This window comes from Sorghum bicolor, chromosome 7 (genome assembly GCF_000003195.3).
Source record: "Sorghum bicolor cultivar BTx623 chromosome 7, Sorghum_bicolor_NCBIv3, whole genome shotgun sequence".
NCBI lineage: Eukaryota > Viridiplantae > Streptophyta > Magnoliopsida > Poales > Poaceae > Sorghum > Sorghum bicolor.
This window is the reverse complement of record NC_012876.2, coordinates 51,941,108-51,965,187: the sequence shown is the minus strand read 5'-3', so window position 1 is coordinate 51,965,187 and position 24,080 is coordinate 51,941,108. Positions and strand designations below refer to the sequence as shown.

At 42.1% G+C, this 24,080-nt stretch overlaps 1 protein-coding gene across 1 annotated transcript; it reads right to left on the bottom strand.

Moving 5' to 3' along the window:
- On the bottom strand, nucleotides 17,888–23,460 carry LOC8070027 (ABC transporter A family member 8). The gene is made up of 16 exons (XM_021465667.1): nucleotides 23,233–23,460; nucleotides 22,842–22,919; nucleotides 22,108–22,252; nucleotides 21,295–21,437; nucleotides 20,848–21,006; nucleotides 20,600–20,762; nucleotides 20,378–20,503; nucleotides 20,199–20,282; nucleotides 19,740–20,098; nucleotides 19,458–19,661; nucleotides 19,128–19,237; nucleotides 18,945–19,029; nucleotides 18,689–18,817; nucleotides 18,493–18,598; nucleotides 18,278–18,366; nucleotides 17,888–18,187 (listed from the first exon to the last, which is right to left on the bottom strand). The coding sequence occupies exons 1-16, from the start codon at nucleotides 23,458–23,460 to the stop codon at nucleotides 17,888–17,890; spliced, it is 2,508 nt and encodes an 835-aa protein (XP_021321342.1).

The window sequence follows — 24,080 nt, the reverse complement described above, 5'->3', positions numbered from 1 at the left end:
GTTGAAGTTGCTGAGGGTTCACCATTAACAAGCACTGCAAAAGTAGGAGAAGAGATGCAGACATTTACAAGGTTAATAAAATGATCATTGAGACCAAGCCTGTGAAGAGCAGCAGAGATGAAATCCCACTCTAATCTGTCAAAGGCTTTAGCAAGATCTATCTTAAGAATGAAGGAACAGTCTTTCCAGGTGCTTAAATTAAATGAGTGAATAATTTCCTGCATAATAATAATATTAGATGATATATGTCTATTAGCCACAAAAGCAGATTCAGCTTGAGAGATATAGTTGGGCAGGTGATTTTTAATTCTATTAGCTAAAGATTTGGAGATGATCTTATAGATAACATTGCATAAACTAATCGGCATAAAATCATGAGGAGCAGCACGATTAGATTTTTTTAGGGATGAGAGAGATCAAAGTGTGATTGAGGTTAGTAGGCTGATAAGCATGAGAGTAAAAATCTAACACCACTTTATAAATGTCATCCTTAGTCCACTGCCAGGAGGATTTGTAAAAAGCTGCATTAAGTGCATCAGGTCCCGGGGCTGCATTGCTTCACATCTGCTTAATGATATCATGTATCTCATTGAAAGTAGGAGTGGAGTAAGTATACCTGAAAATTTCATTGTTGTTCACTGCTTCTTCTTCCTGCAGGCTCTGATTAGTTTGTGGATGAGAATCTATGTTGCTATGTGAGCGAGAAATGAGGTGAGGACTTCCTGCATCGTGCTGGTTAGAATTCTGGGAGGAGAAAATATTAGTAAAATAGGTAACAAGAGTGTGCGCAAGTTGATCAGGAGTAGTGGAGTGGGAGCCATTAGGATTGATGAGGTGGGATATTTTATTTTTCCTATTTCTCTTAGTTATTGCATGATGGAAAAAGGAGGTGTTTCTGTCACCTGCAATTGCCCAGTTTTTCTTGGCTCTCTAAATGTGGTAGGTTTCTTCTTTAGCCAAGAGGTCTTGGTCCTTGTCATGTAGGTTTTGTTGGAGAGTGTGGTCCTGCTGAGAAGGTGGTAGTCTCTGTTGCTCGAGGATTTGGTTTTCGATCTGCGCGAGTAGGTCATTGTTTCTGGGTTTCTTTTTCTCCATTTCCTGAGATCTGCAGCAAGAAACTTTGTTTTTTGAGAGAAATCACGGTTAAAAGAGTGTTGCCAACTTTGCTTGGCAATATCATTGTAATCAGTATCCATTAACCACCAATTTTCAAACCGGAAACGTTTATTAATACGAGTGCATTGAGAATTCAGAACCGCTAGGATGGGTGCATGATCACTGTAGATCATTGGAAGGTGGTAGATGGTAGTAGTAGGATACTCCAGACACCATTCTGCATTACCTAGACAGCGGTCAAGTCTTTCATAAGTGGGAACAGAAGAGAAACGTTTGTTAGACCAGGTGTAGGCCGGGCCATTATACCCGAGATCAATGAGCCCACATTGTTTGACATAAGCACAAAAATTATTAATGCGATTGATGTCAGCAACTGGCCAAGCTTTTCATTGGCATGCATCAACTCATTGAGGTCACCCATACAAAGCATAGGAAGATTGTTATTTGAAGTGACAAAGTTCAAAACCTGATCCCAGATTACATTCGTGGCATGATGATGCGGATCTCCATAGATGCAAATTAAACCATATTGCTGATTAGTGGACTTAATTACACATAAAGCAAAGATGAAATGATGGTTATGGTCAATGATAGTCACCTCAACTTCATCTTTCCAAAGGAGCCATAGGCCCCCTGACTGGCCCGCAGAGGGGACAACATAAGCATCATTCAAATGAAAGTGATTTTTTAAAGAAGTTATTGAAATGGTAGAATTGCAAGTTTCTGAAATAAAACATACCTGGGCCTTAGTAGATAGTAGTAGGCGGGATAGATGTGTCATTGTGGAACTGCGCAAGTTCCCGCCTGCACCCTTGCAGTTCCACGCTAGAAGCGTCATGGGTGATGGGGCGCCTTGTTGGCCGGCGCCATAGCCTGATCATGAGGAGCTTGAGACTGTCGAGGAGAAGGCTCGCCATCATGTAGCGTATGCTGAGTACCATGGCCACTGTTGGATGCAGAGCGGGTTGATGCCACTCTGGAGCTCCATAGCGGGCTGCAGTGTGCTGCTACCGATGACGTCGGCGGAGACGACAGAGTTGCCTTTGTAGCCATCTCCAACTTCTATGTGACGATGGCGTGGTGGATCTGTGTTGGCGTGGGAAGGGGAGACAGCCCCCCGCCCACGAAGAGCGTGAGTGCCACATCGTCGTCCTGCTTGCTGTTCGCGGGAACGCTTGTGGTGGAAAGGATGTATCTAGAGGTTCGTCTTTTGTGGGAGGGAACAGGGCACTGGATCTGGTGAAGTCATCATTTGGACAGTGAGAGAGGCTGTGGTGGTGGAAGATCCAAACGGATCAGGCGGAGCAGTGGGGGGTGGCAAATCTGGGGGGATATTCTCATTGAAAGGGGGAACCAGAGCATGAGCCTCGTCGTCATCCATGGCTGGGAGTGGAAAGATGAAGCAAGTGACTAGGATTAGAGGGAAGAAGGATGGAATCAGATGTAGATGATATTGGAGCAGGTGACGCCGCCGACAGCAGATGGATCCACGCGAAGGAAGCATGGTTGAAAACAACGAAAACTTCGTAGATCAGACGGATCTGAGGCAGAGCAGCGATTGATGCGGCAAGAACAAAATCGGAAGAGACTGGGGCAGGGGATCAAGGATTTTTGGGAAAATCAAGAAGAGGAAAGGTGGAAAACGATGGATCGGTGGAGGAATATGGCATTTCACCCGATACTACTCAGAGCATGCTACAGTAGAACGGTAGATATTTTTCCGACCGCTGAAAATCTGACGGTTCCCCCGACCCCTTCTGGTTTGACACAACCCCTCCCGCCCCTTCTGATTTGGCACTACAAATTTTCATGTCCTTTTATAAAACCTAAACAACTAAATTCACATGTCCATGCATAAAATTTGATCAAGTTAATCAAACTAAAGTATCTTGAATACAACTTTGCTTTTCATATGATTGGAGAATTTCATTTTGAGCTATAACTTTAAAACCCTTAGCTTCACATCTCCTAAATGATATACATGTCTTAACTAATTATGGGCACATACTTTACACGATAAAACCCATACATATGCTACCTTCTATTATGTTGAGCTTTGTTATATTTTTGAGACCATGTGAACACTACTGGAAAGCAAAAATTCTTGTTGGTATCGGACGGATTGACTGAAAAATTATCTTTTGCACTGATAGGGAAATTTTAATTTCTAGCAGTGGAAGTAGTAACACTTCAAAACCGATCTATCTTCTCATTAACCTTTCATTGCTAGTCTTTCCATATGTTTGATTATGTTGAATTTTCCATTGAATTCAAATATCCTTCCATTAGACATTCCTCCACCAAACTAAACTCATATTTGTTCCACTTATTATGTTATCCACCAATATGGTCTGTCAAAATATACTTCATTTATCATTCATTCTTCCTCTAATATTCTTGGCAAGGAGACACTGAGATATTAAAAAATATGGACACATGAAGATCTAAGAAAACTAAATAAATATGGACATATGAAGGCACAAATATTGGACATATACATATATATATATATGTATTTATATCATAAATATATATTTATCTTTATCGTAAATTAGTGCAAACGATAAATCAAGGTGATCATAGAAAAAATATTCTATGGCCTTGAGTTTTTTCTACTCATAGGAATAGTTATTTTTTAACAAATCAGCATGAGAGGGTGTCCATTTCTATTGATAGAGAAGAAAGGTATAAACTCTAGGGATAAAGGAAAATCAAAAGCTAATTAGAACATCTCTAATAGTCCCTAAAAACAATTGGTAAATCAACGAGTTTCTCAAGCCCATAAAAAACAGAGAGCATATTTGCTGCTTTTCCCTGACCATTTTCAATATCTTGCTTCTAAATGTTAGAACACAATTTTGCACCAGGAATCTTGGACTATTTCCTAATCGCCATAGTCTTATGTTGTCTTTCTCTCTTATACATTTACACTGTGGACCCTATTCTTTCTCCTTTTCTTTTCCATGTCCTTTCAACTCCGATTTGGCCAGATACATACATGTGCATATATCGAGTTTGGAGGATTATAAATATGACTATTGCTCTTCAATTAGTCGTTTTTGCATTAATTGTGACTTTCTTAGTTTTAGTAATTAGTGTACTCCATTGTATTTGCTTCTCCCGATGGTTGGTCAAATAATAAATACATTGTATTTTTTGGTGCATCATTATGGATTGGATTTGTCTTTTTGGTAGCCATTAGAATGGTTGATTGATAGACAATTAATAACAAGAGCACCGTAACATAAAATGAAACGGTCGACCCAGGTGGATATACGCTATAAAATATAGCCCGTGGTAAAATATCTTCTTGCCAAGGAGAAGATATTGGTTCGATTCCCGTCACTCGGTAGAAGAAAAGACTGGGAGTTGAGATAAGGAGTCGTCCAAGAGGAGGTTTTTATTCAATCTTGCAAAAAAAATGATTAAGAGTAGATTTTAGAAATTCTTGGAGATTGTTCAAAAAAACTCTTGTCGACGCTCTTAGGTACAACTCCTAGGAGTAGCTATTCCTTTGATAAAATAGCATCTGATCTTATACCAGGTGACCTAGTGTAGCCACTACTAGAGAACAGACCTTTCGTCGATGTGCCAAATGAGCTTTAGTCCTGACTGAAAGGTCCTTGTTTGGTTTTGGTAATTGAGTGACAACTTAGGTGGACTAATAGTGTTTATGTGAGATACACAGGAGATTAGTCCACAGGTGATGATGTGATGATGGAGGAGCTCGTTGCACATGAGACATGACATGGAGTCATGTGACCAAGGTGGAGAAGATCAAGATGAGGCTTGGCTTGATGGACCGGTTACAAGAGTGAAGGGCAAGTCGGAGGCTTTGAAGTGAGGGACCGCATGTGACGGTGAAGCTTGAGCAAGACTTGGCGCCGATGGACCGAGGCAACGGTGAAGAGCAAGTGAGGTTAAGATCGATGAACCAATATGGTCACATGATGATATGAAGTGGATCATATAATTTGATGATTGGTTGCTGCATGTGTTGCATCAACATTGGAGGAGATAGAATGGAAAGCACAAGGCAAAGGTACAACCTAGGACATTTCCATTTCACCGGTCATAGGTGTGTAGAGAAGTTTATGACTGGATTTAGGATAGATGGCTGTACTATCAAGAGGGGCAAACTTGTTTGCATATCGGTCATCTAGTGCCACTTGAGCGATCTAACTTTGCATACGTGTTAGGATCGAGTGGCGTGGCAGGTTTGAGATGCTAACTCCTTTGGGAAAATGTTTGTGAAAATGCTAACACACTTGCACATGGTGGTGTACACTTGGTGGTGTTGGCACATTTACAAAGGAGGTGGAGTTCCTAGGGTTGAGAGGCGTGTGGGATTCGACGCTTTTGAGAAAATTAAGTGTATATTTTCTATTGCGCCGGTGGGAAATCTGGAGAAGTCGTGGAAGTGTTTCTCGCTAAGAAACACTCACCGGACGCTGGTGTTGGCAGCACCAGACGCTGGTCTAGAGCGTCCGGTGTGGTGTCTGTGGCGCAGGTGTGCACCGGACGCACCGGAGTGAGTCCGGTGCTCAGCGTCCGGTATGCGGGCGGTTTGGCGAACCTCTCTGCGCTTGAGTCCGGTGAGCACCGGACGCTCAGGGTGCATCCGGTGGCTCGCGTCTGGTGACCCTACGAGTTTGCGAAGCTCTCTGCACACGAGTCCGGTGTGCACCGGACGCGTCCGGTGTGACGCAGTAGAGCGTCCGGTGGTGCTGTGCAGGCGCGCGTGCGCAGTAGCCGTTGGTGGCAATGGTCGAGTTCAAACGGCTAGTGACACGTGGCCGACGCCTGAGTGTTGGGTATTCTTAACATCACTACCAAAAGTAGACAGTTTTTTAATTCTGATAACGGTGCCAAAAATGCCAAACCTATCCCTCATACCACTTAAGCCAAGTTGTCATCCCCACCATGATATGAGAGACGCGGTATCGAAATATGCAATTGCTCCTCTAAATAAATAATGAATGGGATCTGCAAGCGCACAGATTAATACCGATGTAGCATTTTAACCGAGAAGTATTCCAGGTATCGTTATTTATATTTTTACCACTGGGAAGGGATTAGTAACCATCAATGTTGATTATAGAATGGAATATGCATGAGATTGAGTATCCATCATTGCATGTATAATTGAGAACATTTATCTAACTCTTTCATACAGGGATAAGTGTCACATGAAAGATATATAAAGTAATGAATAGTGACAAAGATAATTAATCTATTCAGCATAACTTAGCCACATAATAAATATGATAAGCACCTCAATTAGATATTCTAGAAAGTCATTAGCATGGAATTAGGACGAACTACAAGAATATTTCCTAAGTTATTCTCAACTATATAGTCTAGTATTATCATAGTTAGTACAAGCATACTTAGCAATCATTGCGAGACAAGACTACGCCCATGCATAGTGATATTAGCAAGGAATATGAGAAACATCGTAATCACTCCCCTGTAATAATGTTGCTCTGCCAGCCCAATACACGGGAGGGGGACTATATAAGAATCAATGAAGTTGTCACTATCACGAACTACCCCACGATCTGGCATATTGGGTACAATCGCAGATAAATACGGTATAAGCACCACGCCTACACAATATCTATCATTTACCCATGGATCCGATGGATAAACGCTATACGATCCTAAACATGTATATAGATCCAATCTAACTAAGCCAAGTATGTAACTATGATAAACTAAGAACAATATAATCTTGAATATAAACAAGTAGAGCAAAGTCATAAGCAATATATTGAAGTAGAACAAAGTCATATTCATAATATTGAAGAACAAGATGAACAATTAGAAGAACTATTAGACAATTACCAAGAATCCTCTTGACAGATCCGGAAACCAATCGAAGATTGACTCCTTCTAGTTCTAATCCTATGTAGCTATGCTAATCTAGATGTCTAATTGATGTGGAGGCTCTAGGCTTGATCAGAGGCTTCTTCTCCCTTGAGGAATAATGAATTAGGGTTGAGAGGCTCTCTCCTCCAGGGGCCAGGGGGTCTGGTTTTATAGTCCCTTCAAGTGAATATGGGCCATTGGATCAAACCGACATTGATTGAATGGTTATCCTTGATCCTTTAGGTCGGTGGAGATTGATCCCGAAAGAGAGTCCTCATTGGACTCCAGAGGTGGGCGGGCGCCCAGGGCCAGGCCCCGTTCGGCCTCCGCTTCCTTCCCGTGGCTTCTAGAGTCTTCTAGATGTAAGATAATTGCACGGCACGTTGATATCTCTATGTAATCCCGACGTGTGGGCCTTTCTTTCGTATTTCCTGATAACCCCCTGCAGAAATAGACAAACACCAAAACTCGTGGAATTCTGTTAGATAAAACCCTAAGTCTGGATGTTGATTTCATTTGGATCCTTTTCTTTGTCTATTTGATAATTAAATTTGATACTTAAGGACCGTCAACACTGAGCACCGGATGCTGGGGGTTGAGCGTCCGGTGGCTCCCTGTGAGCGTCCGGTGCCCACGTGTTTTGCCCAGTGAAGGGGCAACTGCTAGTTTAGCCCTTGGGGCTATAAATAGAAGTGGTGGCCGGCCTTGGCTTGTGCTGAGCACCCTTGGGACTTAGTGTCCATGCTTAGGGAGTGCTAGGAAAGCCTCTAACACACTTGTGCTTGCAAGAGTGCGAATCAATAGCGAGTGAGTGATTCTAGTGCGTTGCATTGAGAGATTGCATCGAGTGGCACTAGGTGTTCGTGTTGCAAGCCTGTGGTGCTTGATACTCTTGGAGGTTGCCACCTCCTAGATGGCTTGGTGGCTTGTGACTCCGTCGAAGCACGCAAGGAGATTGTGCGGTGCTCCGGAGAAGAGATTGTGAGGGGTACGCTGCTCACCCCGCGGGGATCGCGAAGAGCAACTCTAGTGGATTGCTTGTGGCTTGGAGGATCCCCATCTTGAGAGTGGATGTGCGGCACTCGCTGATGGTTTGGCTTTGGAATGCCAATTAGCTCGTGATCCATCAAGTGGGTGTATCGCCACAACGAGGACGTTGCTTGGTGGCAACCAAGTGAACCTCGGTAAAAATCACTGTGTCAACATTGTCTACTCTTCTCCATGGTTTGCATTCGCTATACACGAGCTTGTATTTACATTCTTTATATACTTGTGCTTGTGTAGTTGCTTTTGTAAATAGTTAAGCTTGTGTAGCTTGCTAGTTACCTTCTTGCTTGTGTAGCTAGAAGTAGTTCCCTTGCGTGACTAATTTGGTTTGTGTAACCTTGTTAGTCACATTGCTTAGTTTGTGTAGCTAAGTTTCTTGTGCTCTCTAATTTGGCATTGGTTGCCTTGTTATTGAGCTTGCTAGTGAGCTTAGGCTTTGTGCGCTTTGCCTCACTAGTTTGTGTAGGAGCTCCCTCGGTTTGCAAAGTACTAGTTGCATAGGTTTGTGTGACCTTGCTCCTAGAATTGATTAGGTGAGCTCTTGCTAAGGTAGCACCTTGCTTGCTTGTTTAGGATCTTTTCAAGGCGCTAGAGAACTTGGATAGAGGGGCGTAGTCTTGGCTAGACCGATAGTTTTAATTCCGCATTTGTTTTCGGTTAGCCGGCGTATTAAATTTTAGAAAGGACTATTCACCCCCCCCCCTCTAGTCCGCCATCTCGACCCTTCACCGGCATTTTTGGCGCCCGGGACAAAAGAGATCTTTAGTCCCGGTTGGCTAACGGTCCCTCCCCAACGGCTCTGGTGTCAGGTGTTGTCGGGGAGATACCTTTAGTCCCGGTGTGTGTTACCAACCGGGACTAAAGCCCTACCTTTAGCCCCAGTTTGTGCCACTAACCGGGCCTAAACCTTTTGTCCCGGTCGTTGGCACCAACCGAGGCTAAAGTAGGTGTTTAGTTCCGGTTGGTAACACCAACCGGGACTAAACCCTCCCCGCTATAAATTGAATCTCCCTCCTCCCTTCTTCCTCTCCCTGCCCGAGCCCGAGGTCCTTTGTTCTTGTTTGTTCTTCTAATGTTCTTGCTTGTTATTGCTCTCATCTCCCGCGATCGATCCATTTCAACGCTTCTACGCCGTCGTCGATTTGTTTGAAAGGTTGCTAGCTTCATCCTCCTATGTTTCTCACCACCATATGTAATTTCATATTGGACATATGTCTATTTTAATTATTTCATGTTGCTATCTCTCCAATCATCATCTTCTCATGTTTGAATTTTTTTGAACGATGCTAAGTGTGTGCCCGCTAGAAACTAGTAAACACAAATCATTACTACTATGTATACACGAATCATGTTTAGTTCTATTATAGATACTATAGGATATTTTTTACTTTAATATGGTCATGTTCTTATTTTAAAATGTTAATAATATAATTTTTGTTGTAATTGTTAAATAAATTGTTTTTCACTTTAAAAATTCTTGAAATTAATTTTCTTTAGTGATAAAATTATAGCTTCTAATAGAAAAATTACAATTCCATGATAATGCAGATAATGGCACGCCATTGGATGTACAATGCCGATCGACGCTCCAACGAGTTCATTGAGGGCGTGCGAGAATTCCGCAGAGTGGTAGAGCAAAATAAGCGGGATGGTTTTATGTGCTGTCCATGTGCCGTGTGTAAGAATTTGAAGGAACTTTCAAACTCAAGAGAAATTCACTTGCACTTGTTCACGAATGGTTTCATGCCAAACTATATATGTTGGACCAAACACGGAGAGTCCGGGATTATGATGGAAGAAGGTGAAGAAGAGCAAGCGTACCCTAACAATTTTTTTGCTCAGTACTACGACTTCGCAGTAGAGGACGAAGGTGAAGAAGACGGAGATGCAGGAAACAATATCGTTGATGATGACGATGCTCTTGGTGATGTCATTCGCGACGTACAGAGAGATTGCGAAAAGTGCAAAGGAGAAGGCTAAATTTGACCAAATGCTAGAGGATCACAAGAAGCTACTCTACCTGTCGGCCGAAGAGGGACAGAAAAAGCTAGGCACGACACTGGAGTTGTTACAGTGGAAGGCAGAGAATGATATTTCTGACAAGGCATTTGGAAAATTACTGAAGATCCAAAAAAAGATGCTTCTGAAGCCTAATGAGTTACCCACCACTACATACGAAGCAAAAAAGATCGTCTGCCCTTTGGGATTACAAATCGAGAAGATACATGCATGCCCTAATGACTGCATCCTGTACCGTAGCGAGCACGAGAAATTAGATGAATGTCATGTTTGCCATGCGTCACGGTACAATATCTTGCGGGATGACCCTAGCGATGTTGAGGATGAAGAACGTCTGAGGAAGAGAATCCCTGCCAAGGTTATGTGGTATGCTCCAATAATTCCACGCCTAAAACATTTGTTCAGAAATAAGGAGCATGCAAAGCTGTTGCGATGGCACAAAGAAGACCGTAAGGTGGACAACATGTTGAGACACCCTACAGACGGTTCTCAGTGGAGAGAAATCGATAGAGAATTCCCGGACTTTGCAGAGGACGCAAGAAACCTAAGGCACGGATCTCAAGGAATTCTCGAACTTTGCAGAGGACGCAAGGAATCCAACGCCGCCCGCGGCCGAATCTCCTCCACAACAGCAAGCTCCACCTGCGCCACTGCCTCCGCCAATGCCGACAAAGGCCGCCGCCTCGTCGGCACCGGCTGGTGCTGCATCGAGGAGGAAGAGGTCGTCCGCCGAGACACAGAGATCACTGCAACCATCTGCGGCAAAGAAGAAAGCTTTGAACACGAAGATCCCGAAGATGACCAAGCTTCCATATGAGAAGACCGATGAGGAAGATCTTGCTGCAAGCAAAGCAGAAGTCAAAGCATTCTTTAAAACATACAAAGCTAAGAGAAAAGCAGAGCAAGAGCTGACATACCTAATGTATCCTCGTTCAAAGCTACGTCAAGTGGTGCCGAACATTACAGACGCGAACCGTGCTGCGAGTAAACAACTAGAGTCAACAATATCAGACTACGATCATATTGTCCTAAAGAAAATCAAGGCAGACAAAAGAAAAGTCCAGCAAAAAGTTGCATAGCTCGGCGAACAAGCGCAGCAATCACTTCAGCCACTAGTGGTTGCGAATGAGTACGGTTCAAACGTCAACTTGATGACAATGGCTATACCTGCTAATGTGGACTTAGATGAACTCGGCAATTGGATGGAAGAAACTGGGCTGCCCATAGAAGCACTTCTAGGGCGTACCGATGCGCCAATCCACGGAGGTGTTGATGACTATCAGAGTCGGTACATTTACGGCAGGAGTATGTGCCACCCTGAGAAGGTATGAGGACTTGGTATGCAAATCAGTACTACTTGAGAGTCAGCTCAAAACATAAGGAAGAAGAATTGATTGCCGTCCGAGTCCGCGACCGACACTACTTCCGTGGAGATGACGTCATATGGATAGATTTTAGTGAAGTACACCAACTTCTCCATACGAATGCTCTCGACAAATCTCTCATGAGTTGCTACTGTCTGTAAGTGTTCTTCCTTTCAATCATTAATCCCATTATAGCATATGTATGTATTCGTAATAACTACGCTCACGATGTGTAGACACATGATGAGAGAACAAAGATTGAAAAAAGACAATCGAATTGGTTTCATCGATCCATATGTCGTATACAAGGACACTAAGACTAAAGATCCATTGAATCTGAAGCCTAAGGAAATGGAGAAGAACCTCCGGAGGTTCTTTTATAACCAAAGGCATACGGAGAAGATACTCTTCCCTTACAATATGGGGTAAGTGTTGTGTTATATCATGTCTTAGTTAATCCGGCATTAAGATATACATATATAAGTTGACTCTAAACAAATGCAGAGATCATTGGATACTCATTGAGATTAAGATCACGGAACAAAAAATAAATGTGTGGGACTCAATGAAAAAATACCTGGCACTCTATCAAAACATAATAGACATGATCCAGAGGTAACTATATATCATGCTTTATATATCGATGCGTGCTCCTTTACTTTATTATGCTAGCTATACCTAATCAACGACCGTCTTATTAGGCAGGGCTTGGGTTTAGCTACAACAAAGATATCGTACAGATCTGAATGTGCCACTTCCTCCTCCTTCTACTCCCTTGGGTGCCCGCACAGCCGTTTGGAACGAATCTATGTGGATACTATGTTTGTGAATTTTTGCGGTGCACCCTATTTAAAACTGCTCAAAGTGTTCTAAAAGTAAGTAACATACATGTGTATACAGTAAATTCATATCTTATTTATTTGTTGGAACTAAATAGATTTTATGTATATTAATATATTTTTTAACTAATGTAAATGGAAGGAGTGGAATATGAAAGATAAAGTGTTCGATTACACATCACTCCTTGGAGTCCAGGAGACGATCGCCGGATTTATCAACGATCATGTCATTCCGGAAGACGGCGAGTTCCACTTATACCCACAGGGCTTCAAGCCCATTCCAAACAAGGACGAACACTTGTATGAGCTTTGAGTGGGCGGACAAACATTGTGTAATCATTAACCGGTGGCAGCACACTTGATTATTACTTGTACATAATATTATTATTGTAAATGTAATGTGTATGTACGTATGTGTATAGCTATATAATATGTATAGATATATATATTATACTGATAATATATATATGTAGTTCCATACTTTATTTGTGTGCAATAATGACGCTCTCGTATAGGTGCAACGTATACGGATAATAGCGGCGTATATGAATAAATTGGAGAACATATACAATTGAAAAACCAAAATCAATAAAGAAATGAAAAGGAAAAAGAAAAAGAAAAAGGAAAAAACCCTTTAGTCCCGGTTGTTCATACCAACCGGGACTAAAAGGGGTGGCCAGGGGTGGCGCCACGTCACTGCCCGGCGCCCCTGTAGTCTCGGTTAGTATTACCAACCGGAAACGGCGAGCCGGGACTAAAGGTGAGACTTTTAGTCCCGATCCCTTAGTCCCGGCTCGCCATCCGAGACTACAAGTGGTTTTCGACGGGACAAAAGGCCGACCAGTGAGCCGATCTTAGTAGGATCCATAATTTGTTTACTGCCCTTTATATTCCTCTCACCGTGATTCGCGTTGTTTGTAGCACGCTCCAAAGATAAGCACGATTGTGTGAGCTTGAACTACCATATATGTTCTGTCCGGTCTGTGCGAGTAAGTTCTTTATAATTAAAATATATATGTACTAGTACGGTACCTGGAGTACATATGTGCATATATACTCGTACAATAATAAAGTATGTACAACAGTTTTTCTTAAAACAATAAAGAAATAAAGTATGTACAGATGCTACGAGGCCATCTTAGTCTAGAAAGAATTAGCATATGAATCAATACTGATCCAAGTACGGTACCTGGATACGTATGTGCAATAAATAAAGTATGTACAGCTGCTACGAGGTTTTGTTAGTCTAGGAGAAACTAGCATATGAACCAACACTAACCCAAGATACATTAGCAGTATAAAATTAGTATTTTTACCAAAAGAAGAAAAGAGCATGGAATACTACTCTTCTGAAAAAAACAAACTAGCCTAAGGACATGTACAGCGCAGCTGTAAGCCCCATCGGTATGATGTTCTTTTTACGAAAACCACCCCGCTGTCCCCAGATGAATGAGGAGAGAGAGAGAGAGGGAGCCCAACGTCTCGTGAGGTGACCCTCTCGGCTCGTGCTCGCAGGCGGCCAGGCCTCGCCGCCGGCTGAGAGACGCGCTGTACTGGTGTGTCGTCTTCAAGCTGAGTACACGGGATCCAGGTGTGTAACGCCCGATTTCCCTTTCCTCACGCCAAAATCCTTCCTGCCCGTCCGTCGACAGAACTTTGTTCCCAACATCGGCATCGACGACGTCGAGCATTGCGGCGAGAGCGGAGGACAACGGCGCCTCTGCTACGGCGGAGTCCGACGGCTCAGAAGTGGTGGTGGTGCCCAACGATGCAGCGGTTAGAAAGGTCTCGGGAATGGCAGCGGCGGCGGCGAGCATCACCTCTGGCCGCGGCAACACAGCGAGGTGCAGCACGCAACCCATTCGGGCCTTTACTTCACCCCGAAAGTCAAAAAGTTTTCAATATTTCCAGTCACATCAAATATTATGGCACATGCATGAAGCATTAAATATATACGAAAACAAAAACTAATTACACAGTAAATCATGAGACGGATCTTTTAACCCTAGTTAGTCTATAATTGAATAATATTTGCCACACACAATCAAAAGTGCTATAATAGCGAAATCCAAAATATTTTCACAGCAATAATGGCGCTGCTGCTGCCCATCTCCGTTGGTCAGAACTAAGAATGAAAACAGTACGGATATTTTCGGACCGTATTCGAGACCGAATTCGTTTAGAGGCCTAGTTCAAATGTGTCCGTATTCGAATTCGAATATTCAACATTCGATACCGTATCCGTATCCGAATACTTAAATCCTATATTTATGATGTCGACATCTAATCCTATCTTATCCGCTATGGTTGACATTATTCGTATTTGAATCCGAATCCGACCAAAAATATAAAAACAAATATAATATTGGTGATATCCGCCCGTATCCGATCTGTTTTCATCCCTAGTCAGAACCAATTTTGCCTTCACTTTGCTGAAACTAGAGTTTTAGGTTCTGAGATATTAGAGTTCTTCAAATTTTATTGATTAAGTTAGTATTTGTGTTGTCAGTTTGTACAATAGATGAGTGCTGGATATTTGTAATCTTTGATTGCATATAGGCGTGAAATCATGTTGTATCTCATAGCAACACAATGGTGTACTAAAATAAGATTCATGATTGATCATGATTACATAACCACTTGCGGACAGTTAAACAAATGACTTTTATCTCTAGGTTGTATATGTTGACTATTTAGTTATCTGTGTTGTGGATTTCAAGAACTCACAGATGGACCATTGTGTGTGGGCTGTACATGCCCTAAAGTAGCTAGGTTTATATTTATCTAGAGGGGTTATGTGTGTCAGTGTGTAACGCATAACCAATACACTACTAGAGCCCGCAACTTTGCCGAGTGTTTTTACACTAGGCAAAAAGCCCTTTGCACTTGCTAAATGCTTTATCAAGTGTAGCACACGACAAAGTCCGTTTTTGCAACAGTTTTCACGGTAAAGCGACTTTGCTAAGTGCTTTTTATCAAGACACACGGCAAAATATAAAATTTTTTTGCCGAGTACTTGGGGTGGCACTTAGCAAAATATTTCGGGCCGTCACGACGTCGGCCTGTTAACGGGTATTTTGTCGAGTGGCCAAACCAGCACTGGGCAATTTTTTTTTAAAAAAAACTTTGCCAACTGCTGTCAACCTAGGCACTCGGCAAAGAGGATTTTTTTTTTAAAAAAAAATACTTTGCCGAGTGCCCCAACAATCGGCAGAGTTTTTTATTTTTTTTAAAAAATCTTTGCCGACTGCCCCTATCTAGGCACATTTTCTGATTTTTTTTAAAAATATAAGAAATTCCTTTATTCCAAGTACCTGTAGTTTAAATTTGAAATATTTTGAAAAATTCAACATAACAAATTTAATTAATAAAATATATCAAAAAAGTCAAATTTGCTCCAAATTTTAAAGTAATTTTAAATAATGTCACAAGGCTTCCAAAAAAAATTAGGCCCAAAATTAAAAAATATTTTACCGAGTGCCATGGGGGCATTCGGTAAAAATTAAGGGGCACTCGGCAAAATATCTTTTAAAAATATAAAAAAATTGCTGAGTGCCTAGGTCTAGCATTCGGCAAACTATATTTGGCACTCGACAAAATGTGTTTTAAAAAAATATTTTTTTTACCGAGTGTCTAGTTATGGCACTCGGCAAAATATGTTTTAAAAAATAAAAAAAATTGCCAGGTGGGTACTCGTCAAAATACATTTTTAAATTTTTTTTTTGTCAGCTGCCTAGTGCTGGCACTCGTCAAAATATATTTTTAAAAAATAATTTTTTTGCTGAATGCCTGACGGTTGGCACGCGGCAAAATTTGACGACAAGTGGCCGCCGTCACGGGTCAACCCCCTTTTGCCGAGTGGCAACTTTGCCGAGTGCCTAGCTTTGCCGAGTGTCTGGCACTCGGCAAAGCCACTTTTTACAGAGTGCAATGTTTTGCTGAGCGTGGGGGCGGCACTCGGAAAAATATGGCCTTGCTGATTGCCCCGAAATTTTGCACTGGGTAAAACCTGAGGCACTCGACAAAGTCCAGTTTTCCAATAGTGATACCGACCTCCCTCCGTTCCAAATTATTTAATGTTCTAACATTTATAGATTATAGTTTTTGCTATACATCTAAATATATATTATATCTAGATACCTAGCAAAACTATAAATCTTGAAATATGAAAATATCTTATAATTAAAGTCGAAGGGAATATTGTATAACTGTATAGAATAGAAGAAACCCACTCCACCGTGAGCCTGCTAGCCTATGAGCTGAACACTTTGTGCCCTGTTATTATATATATGCTAATTTATATTACTAATTATGCTTAACTGTAATATTTTGTACATGTGTTCTTTTGTATGTAATATATTGTATATGCCTCTTTTCTGAATTTTATCTCTCTTTTATATTATTATTGAACCAACGTGGATTTTCCAGAGTACGTGAATCCTTTTTATGTTCTTTTAGTTGCAATCCATCTTTACTGTTTGGTTTGCTCACAATGGATAGCTTAGGTGCCTGATTTTTGTGAGGGTGGTAGTTAAGGAGGGAGGCTTCTTATTGTGTTTCAAGCCACTGTACTCACCGATCCTACCATAGAGTTTCAACACCATGATTAGCAAAGTCAGTACCCGATATCCACCACTCCACTTGTTGGATCATCATCCCCAACTGAGGTTCCCCACTGGACACCTAATTGAAGGTGGTTCGAAGGTATGTGTTTTTTTCTAGGGATTTCACACCTTGGCAGCATGACAAGCCTCTACTTCCTGAATCAAGCTAGGACAAAGTTTGGTCCAAAGATATGGTTGTCACTCTTGGAGGTTTCTACCTGACGGTTTAGAGGCTTTGTGCTTCATCGTAGCATGCATAGACATTATCCGGTGCTCCAGAGACACTGTATTGTGAGGGCTGTTATGCTCACGCCGTGGGAGATCGTGAAGAGCAGCTACTAATAGGTGTGAAGAGTGCCAAGTAGTCCGTCTGGATCAGATGCTAGAGCTCACGTTGCACAATTATTTCATCGGAAAAATTGACTACATAATTATTAAAAGAATGACTACATAATTATTCAACCTAACAATAAAATATAACAACAATTTACAATTCATACATCAGCAGCAAGCCACTGATAGAGTTTCACCGCATCAAACCGGCACACGAGTCCTCACACCAAACCACAAATGTTCACTGCATCAAACCCACACGAGTTGAAGACTGAGATTTTACAAAAGAAGAGCTAAAGCGCATGATATCCTCACGAAGCTTATTGTACTCCTCTTCTTGCTGTTTCTTGAACTCCTCAAACTCCCTTTCAGTCTTTTCTGTCTTCCTCTTCAGTTCATCCACTTGTTCGACGAGGGCAGCGGAACTTTTCTGTTCAGCAATAAGCTGTTCCCAAAGCGTTATCTCCTCAGATATCTGGTAAATTCAAACAGTAAACATTAGATTACATCTAGTGGAAGATGGCTTAAATTAAAAGCCCAAGAGATAAGTTCGTATCCGTAGCCTTATTCTACTCCACTAAGAATATATATGTAAGCTTTTCAAAATTTACTATATAAAAGAATATACAAGAAATTGCCATCTGCTCTATGTTACGATAGCTAGCAGTTTCATTCATCTGTAGCCAACCACCAACTAGGACATATCGTCAGACACCTGCGCGTCCTTGACCACTCTGATGAAGACGTCCTCCAGTGTGGCACCTGCCACACCCCACCCCAGCACTGGGAATGCACGCCGCGCCATGTCCACCACCCTGAAAACACCATCCAGCCCCACCTCCCGACGAGGCAAGGTGAACTTCTGCGTGCCAGACAGACTGTAGATTCTGGAAGCACCAGGCGAGAGCTGGTTCACCAGCTCCTGCACCTCGCCCTCGTGTTTTGGCTCCGTCATGATCGTCAGGATCCATGTCCCACCATACCTCGCCTTCAGCTACATCAGCATTGTTACCTTCTTAATGCAAGCAAACAGGCGCCTTAAAAAAACATGAGCAATCGTCAGGTGAGTGATCTTGTGCCATACCTCAATAGGAGTTCCAAGACAATGGAAGTCGCCATCGACAAAGATACCAACACGATCACACAACTCATCAGCCTCCTCCATCGAATGCGCTGATAACGTTCTCGGTTGAATGCGAAGTGGTTAATTTCTTGTTGGTTTTATTTGAAATTGCATACGGAGAAGATGGATCAAGCATCATCACTGAATGAAACTTAATAGAGCAAAGGATTACTTACTGGTAAGGATAATGGTGCAGTTTTTCTTTGCTTGCTTAACGGCGTTCCAAAGGTACCTCCTTGATGCAGGGTCCAGTCCGGTGCTTAGTTCATCCATGTAAACAACCTATTTAATGAGTAATGAAACTGAATGTCATCATCACAGGTTGAGTACTTCTGAAATTTAGCAATGACTATTGTGCGCGCATGGAAGTACTTTAGGGTTGCCTATGAGGGCGATGGCGGCGCTGAGCCTTCTTTTCATGCCACCGCTATACGTGCTTGCAGATTTGTCGCCAAACCCGCTATGGAACAGATTTACACTCTTCAAGGATTCTTCCACGGCCTGGTTGAGGGAACATATATATGTCACGAGTTATGAAAAATGAATTAAATGTATTCCACATTTGCACTGCAAGAAATATAGTTTCTGAATTCCGATGCACATAAATTTGAGTTATATTTAGGTATACCTTTGTTAGAGCGACACCTGTGAGATTCTTCATCCGACCGTAGAACATTAAGTGCTCCCTTCCTGTCAGAGTCTCCCAAAGTAGACTGCAGATACATTGGACAGATTTTGTTGACTGGCACCACTGACAAAATTGCCTTAAAAAATGGAAAAAAAATGCTGGACTAGTTATTTGTGATCGTACTCATGCTGTGGACATACACCAATATTTGCATATATTTCATCCATATCCTTCCTCAAATCCATTCCGTCTATGTACGCTGTTCCATATGATGGCATCTGAAGGCCAATCATCTGCATATGTAGCCCACAAGAACTGTCAGATGGCATAACTGTTGTAGTTCTTTAAAATATATTGCACTAGGATGAAACATTATATGTTAATAAAAAACTAAAATTCCATGATTCATGAAAAAATTGAAGTCCTCAGTGATAAGATTACTCGGCGTAAAACTAATTTAACAAACAGCATAAAATTAAAATCTCATGTATATTATGAGTTATCAGAACTGACCATGCTGATGAAAGAAGTCTTGCCTGACCCACTGGGACCAAGCATCCCGAAACACTGCCCTCTAGGCAAAGCAAGTGACAACCCTCTGACTGCAACCTTGTCAGGGTTTCCATTCTTTCCGGGGTACAATTTCTTCAGATTATCACAGATGACCATGCCCCTCTTGCCCATTTTTTTCTTTAGTAATCGTTCAACCACCTTGCGCTGAAAGTAATGTTCAGTAAGCGAAAGAAACAGAACTATCTTCCAGCTGAAAGGTATTCAGTTAATTTCTATGCTAACCTCTAAGAAAACATCAGGCTTCGCCATATCAATCGACACCCTCGTGGATTTGCTGTTCACTTCGTTTAGTGTTCCTGAAAGTTGTGAACGCTTCGTCGACAGCAATCTGTAGAGAGATAGAGGATTCCATTGCCAGACAGGCCAGTGGTCCAGTAGAAACGCCACAGGAATCAGAAATATCCATTCGGCAGACATTAGGACCAAAACATCTTTGATCCCGTTCAGTAGGTCGTTTAAGTCCGTCCATTGCATCCCAGGATTTCCCAGATAACGCCCTGCATAGGCATACCCTGCAAGGTCGTATATTCCTCGGTAGAGGGAGAATGCAGGAAAAAGCTCCATCGTCACAAGCCATTTATCTGAAAAAAAATTAAACAGGAGTTTGTCATGAGTCATAACCATTGATGTGGTCATTTGAAGCATTTCCAAGTTCAGAAAGCATGAGTGAAATGCATTTACATGGAAAAGTGGTATCCTGGATGTAGTACACAAAAAGTGAATCTGCGAGAAGGCCAGAGCCAAATACATAGATGTAACTAATTACTGTATGTAACACAAAAAAAAATGACCCGGATTAGATTAGTCCATCAAAAGAAGCATATATATAAGGTACGGAATTTCAGCTTTGGTTTACTAACCACTAGCAGTCTTGGTACTTGAGAAGAAAGACGCGAACAAAAATGCAAGCGCAATCTGGAGATTGATATATGTGAAATAGAATATGAATTGTACTCCGTAGTTATTTAATCTGAATATGTCTAGCCCTGCAAAACCATGCATGGTGAGTTCTCTGAACTGCATTACAAGCATATTGACATGTGTTAATATAAATTTACGTACGTGGAGTTAATTATTGGTACCTAAAAGGGACCCAAAAATCATTAAGAGGGTGATGTAAGCTGTTGATAGGCACAAGAAGTAGGCGTAAGTTATCAACCAGTAAGGAGCATTCTTTAGCCCATGCATTTTCATCATTAGTCTCAGTTTATGTTCCTTCTCGTAAACAAGAAGTGTAACTGTTACCTGGAAGTGAACGAATAGTAGGTAAGTAGATTCAATATGTATCTTTATGCAATGGATGTAGATGATGATAACCAAATAAACTCACCGGAAGGAGGAGTTGAACTACCCAGGTAAAGAATAGTGGGTCAAGAAGAGGAGTTAGGTCCATCGTCATTTTAGTTTCAGGCTTTGGCATCTCCTTCAAATAGTCTAAGTCCATTTTTGCATCTGCTCCTAGAAGAAGCTTCAGATATGCCGTGGATGCCTACAATGCAAATAGGTTGCTAAAGTTGATAGCCTCAACGGAAAACCTGAAAAAACTTCTTTTTTCCCCTTTTTACAATAATTAATGAATGAAAGGACTGGAAGCAGCCATTGGACAACCGAAAACAGCACGATAAAAAGTTAGAAAAGTTGCTGTTAAAGAAGCACCATTTTGATTTGCTTTCTAGAATATATTGATTATTAAGAAATTTCTCATTTGAACAAGCTATTCCTCACTTGAGAATTTAGTTACATACATATTGAGAAATTCGTAGGCAAGAAAAAGTACCATGTTAACCAACCGTGGAACACGCAAAACTGTCATGGAACCGTCGTCGCCGTTATCATCATCACCATCATCCCAACTGAAGGTGGAGTTGTACGAAATATATACTTGTAAGCTTGTCATGCTTGTATCAAGGAAGTCATAACCTATAAAAATATGTAGTAAGTTAAGACATGTTCTCAATGGGCTCAAGGGCTTTCATTCCTGACTGCCCTCCTCCCTGGTAGCTAGAAGAGTCTTTTATTTTGTAGTGGTCGTCTTGTGCTGTTTTGTCTCGGGCGCGAATGTGATCCTAGAATCAATCAGGGGGAGTGTTGGTTCGTGCGTGTGTGTGTTTGCGTGTGTGTTGTAGCGTTGTTTGGGCTCTTGTCCTTTACTTTCTTCTTAATATAATGTTAATATAATGAAATGTAGCTCTCCTACGTTTTCGAGAAAAATGTTGGGCAACAATAGTGCCAATGTTGGACATATTGGTGTCCAAGAGGCAAAGCCACATGTTTTAGTATAGGGGGCATAGTTTTTTTCCCCTTAATAAAATAAAATAAAATAAACAAGTTTTTGGATAGTTGTACCAGCAAGGATTTCGTTTGATCTGCCCCACTTATTCGCACCCTTATAACCGCTAAACAGTTGCTGATTTATCACTGATGAATTGTCGCACCACAGCGGCTGAGCTTGAACACACTCTACATCTGTTCCATTTCACAAAGAACATAGTAGGATCAAAGTCAGTTATTACTGCTCATGGAATTAATTAATCTGGCCCCGAGATTTCCCACACACACGCGCGCGTGCGCAGGTATATAATTGTCTTACAGTATTGTAGTGGCAACTCATTATAAGTCGCTGAAACAGTGCCTGAATTCCACAGACACTGCGGCTGGAGCACGTACAGGGTCTCGTTTGGAGCAAAGGCCGGCTCAACGTTCAGTACATGTGCAGGTGGCGTGCTTGAACCCAGCTTGAAGGAGAGGGAGAAATTCAGAACCACCAGAATTCAGATCAGAAAATAAAATGTTTTCAGAACCACCAGAATTCAGAACTACTCACAGGGACTGCAGTTGACAAGTCATCAAAAAAGTTGGAAGAATTGACAGCAGTAACACCAGGTGTTAAAATTGGGAACATCCCCATTCCAAGTCCTGCCAAAAATTCAATTTTTTGGAGGCAAATGCAATGGATTAGTTTTTATTATGTACATTATTCCAGCTCGGAGTGATCTGTTTTCGTGTGCTTATTAGCTCCATTGTTGTATATATGATGATGATACCTTGAGAAAGCTGGCGGTTGCCTCCGGTGAGGAGCACGGTGACCGGGCAGTCCGGCCAGGAGCCGGAGGCTTGGCACCAGAGCTGGTGCGCCTGGGCGTCCGGCACCTGCACCAGCGCCGGCCACCGCTGCGGCCTAGGCACGGCGCAGGTGGGCGCCTGCGTGGGCGTGGAGTACTGGATGCCGCACTCCGTGTCGGCGCATGCGCCCGTGCCGGGCTCGCAGCGCACGCAGGCGCAGCCGCACCGGAACTGGGGCTTGCCCATCTCCATGTCCAGCACGCTCTGCATCCCGAACAGGAGCACGCACACCAGCACTGGGAACGCCGCGATCGTGGCGTTGGCTCTCGCGTTCCTCCTCTGCGATTATCGAGCAATAATAAGTGCAGCATGGCCGATGAGTCACAGAACCATGTCAGCTAGCTATACGTTCACCCAAAAACTAAAAACTTTTTAAGATTCTTTGTCACATCAAATCTTACGGCAAATACATTGAACATTAAATATAGATGAAAAACAGAAACTAATTGCACAATTTGTTTCCATAATTGGATAATGTTTGTCAAATAAAAACGAAAGTGATACAGTGTCAAAATCCACCAAATTTTTTGGATCTAAACAAGGCCTCAGCTTTGATGCCATGCATGCATGGATGGCGCCATCATATCATTACCTGGAAGGAGAGGTTCTTGAGGAAGAGAGCGTGCATCTGTGTCCAAAACCTCGCGCGACCGCCTGCGTCGTCGGTAGCCATCTCTGCTACTGCTGCGTTCATATTCTGCATCACTCCACCTCGCTCCTGAATATATAGCAGGTGCCGGAAGGCTGGCAGGCAGCACCTGCCAGGCCTGATGCGGTCACTGCAGCTACGCCAAAGGACTATGGAGAAAGGTAGAGGCATGGAGTAGAGGACAAGGCTTGGTAATAATCAGCCGGCGAAACATCAGAGATTGATGGCACAGTTAATCAAACGACAAGATCAAAGCAACGGCAAGGAACGGGCAATCCTGATAACCTACACTGTTTGGAATCTTATGGAAAGGAAGATGCAGGCAAGCTCACGACAAGAGCTTCCGGAGAGAATCAAGAACGACCTTCAGCTGCTACAACTAGCACACAGGAGGAGTTGTAGCTTTTAATGTGGAGCTGTTGTGTTTTTCCCTCTTAGTTTTCTTCCTCTTTTTGGTCCTTGTTTTCACTTCTGAAACTTCTATGTATACGACCTTGTTTAGTTCCGAAAACTTTTTGGTTTCGGGACTGTAACATTTTCTTTTTTATTTGACAAACATTATTCAATCATGAAGTAACTAGGTTTAAAAGATTCATCTCGCGATTTACAGTTAAACTGTGCAATTAGTTTTTATTTTCGTCTATATTTAGTGCTTCATGCATGTGCCGCAAGATTCAATGTGACGAGAAATCTTGATTTTTTTTTAGTGTTAACTAAACAAGGCCGTAAATAGAAACCTTGCTTACTACTGAATGAAAAGGCAGAGCACCTGCCAAATTATGCTAAAAAAA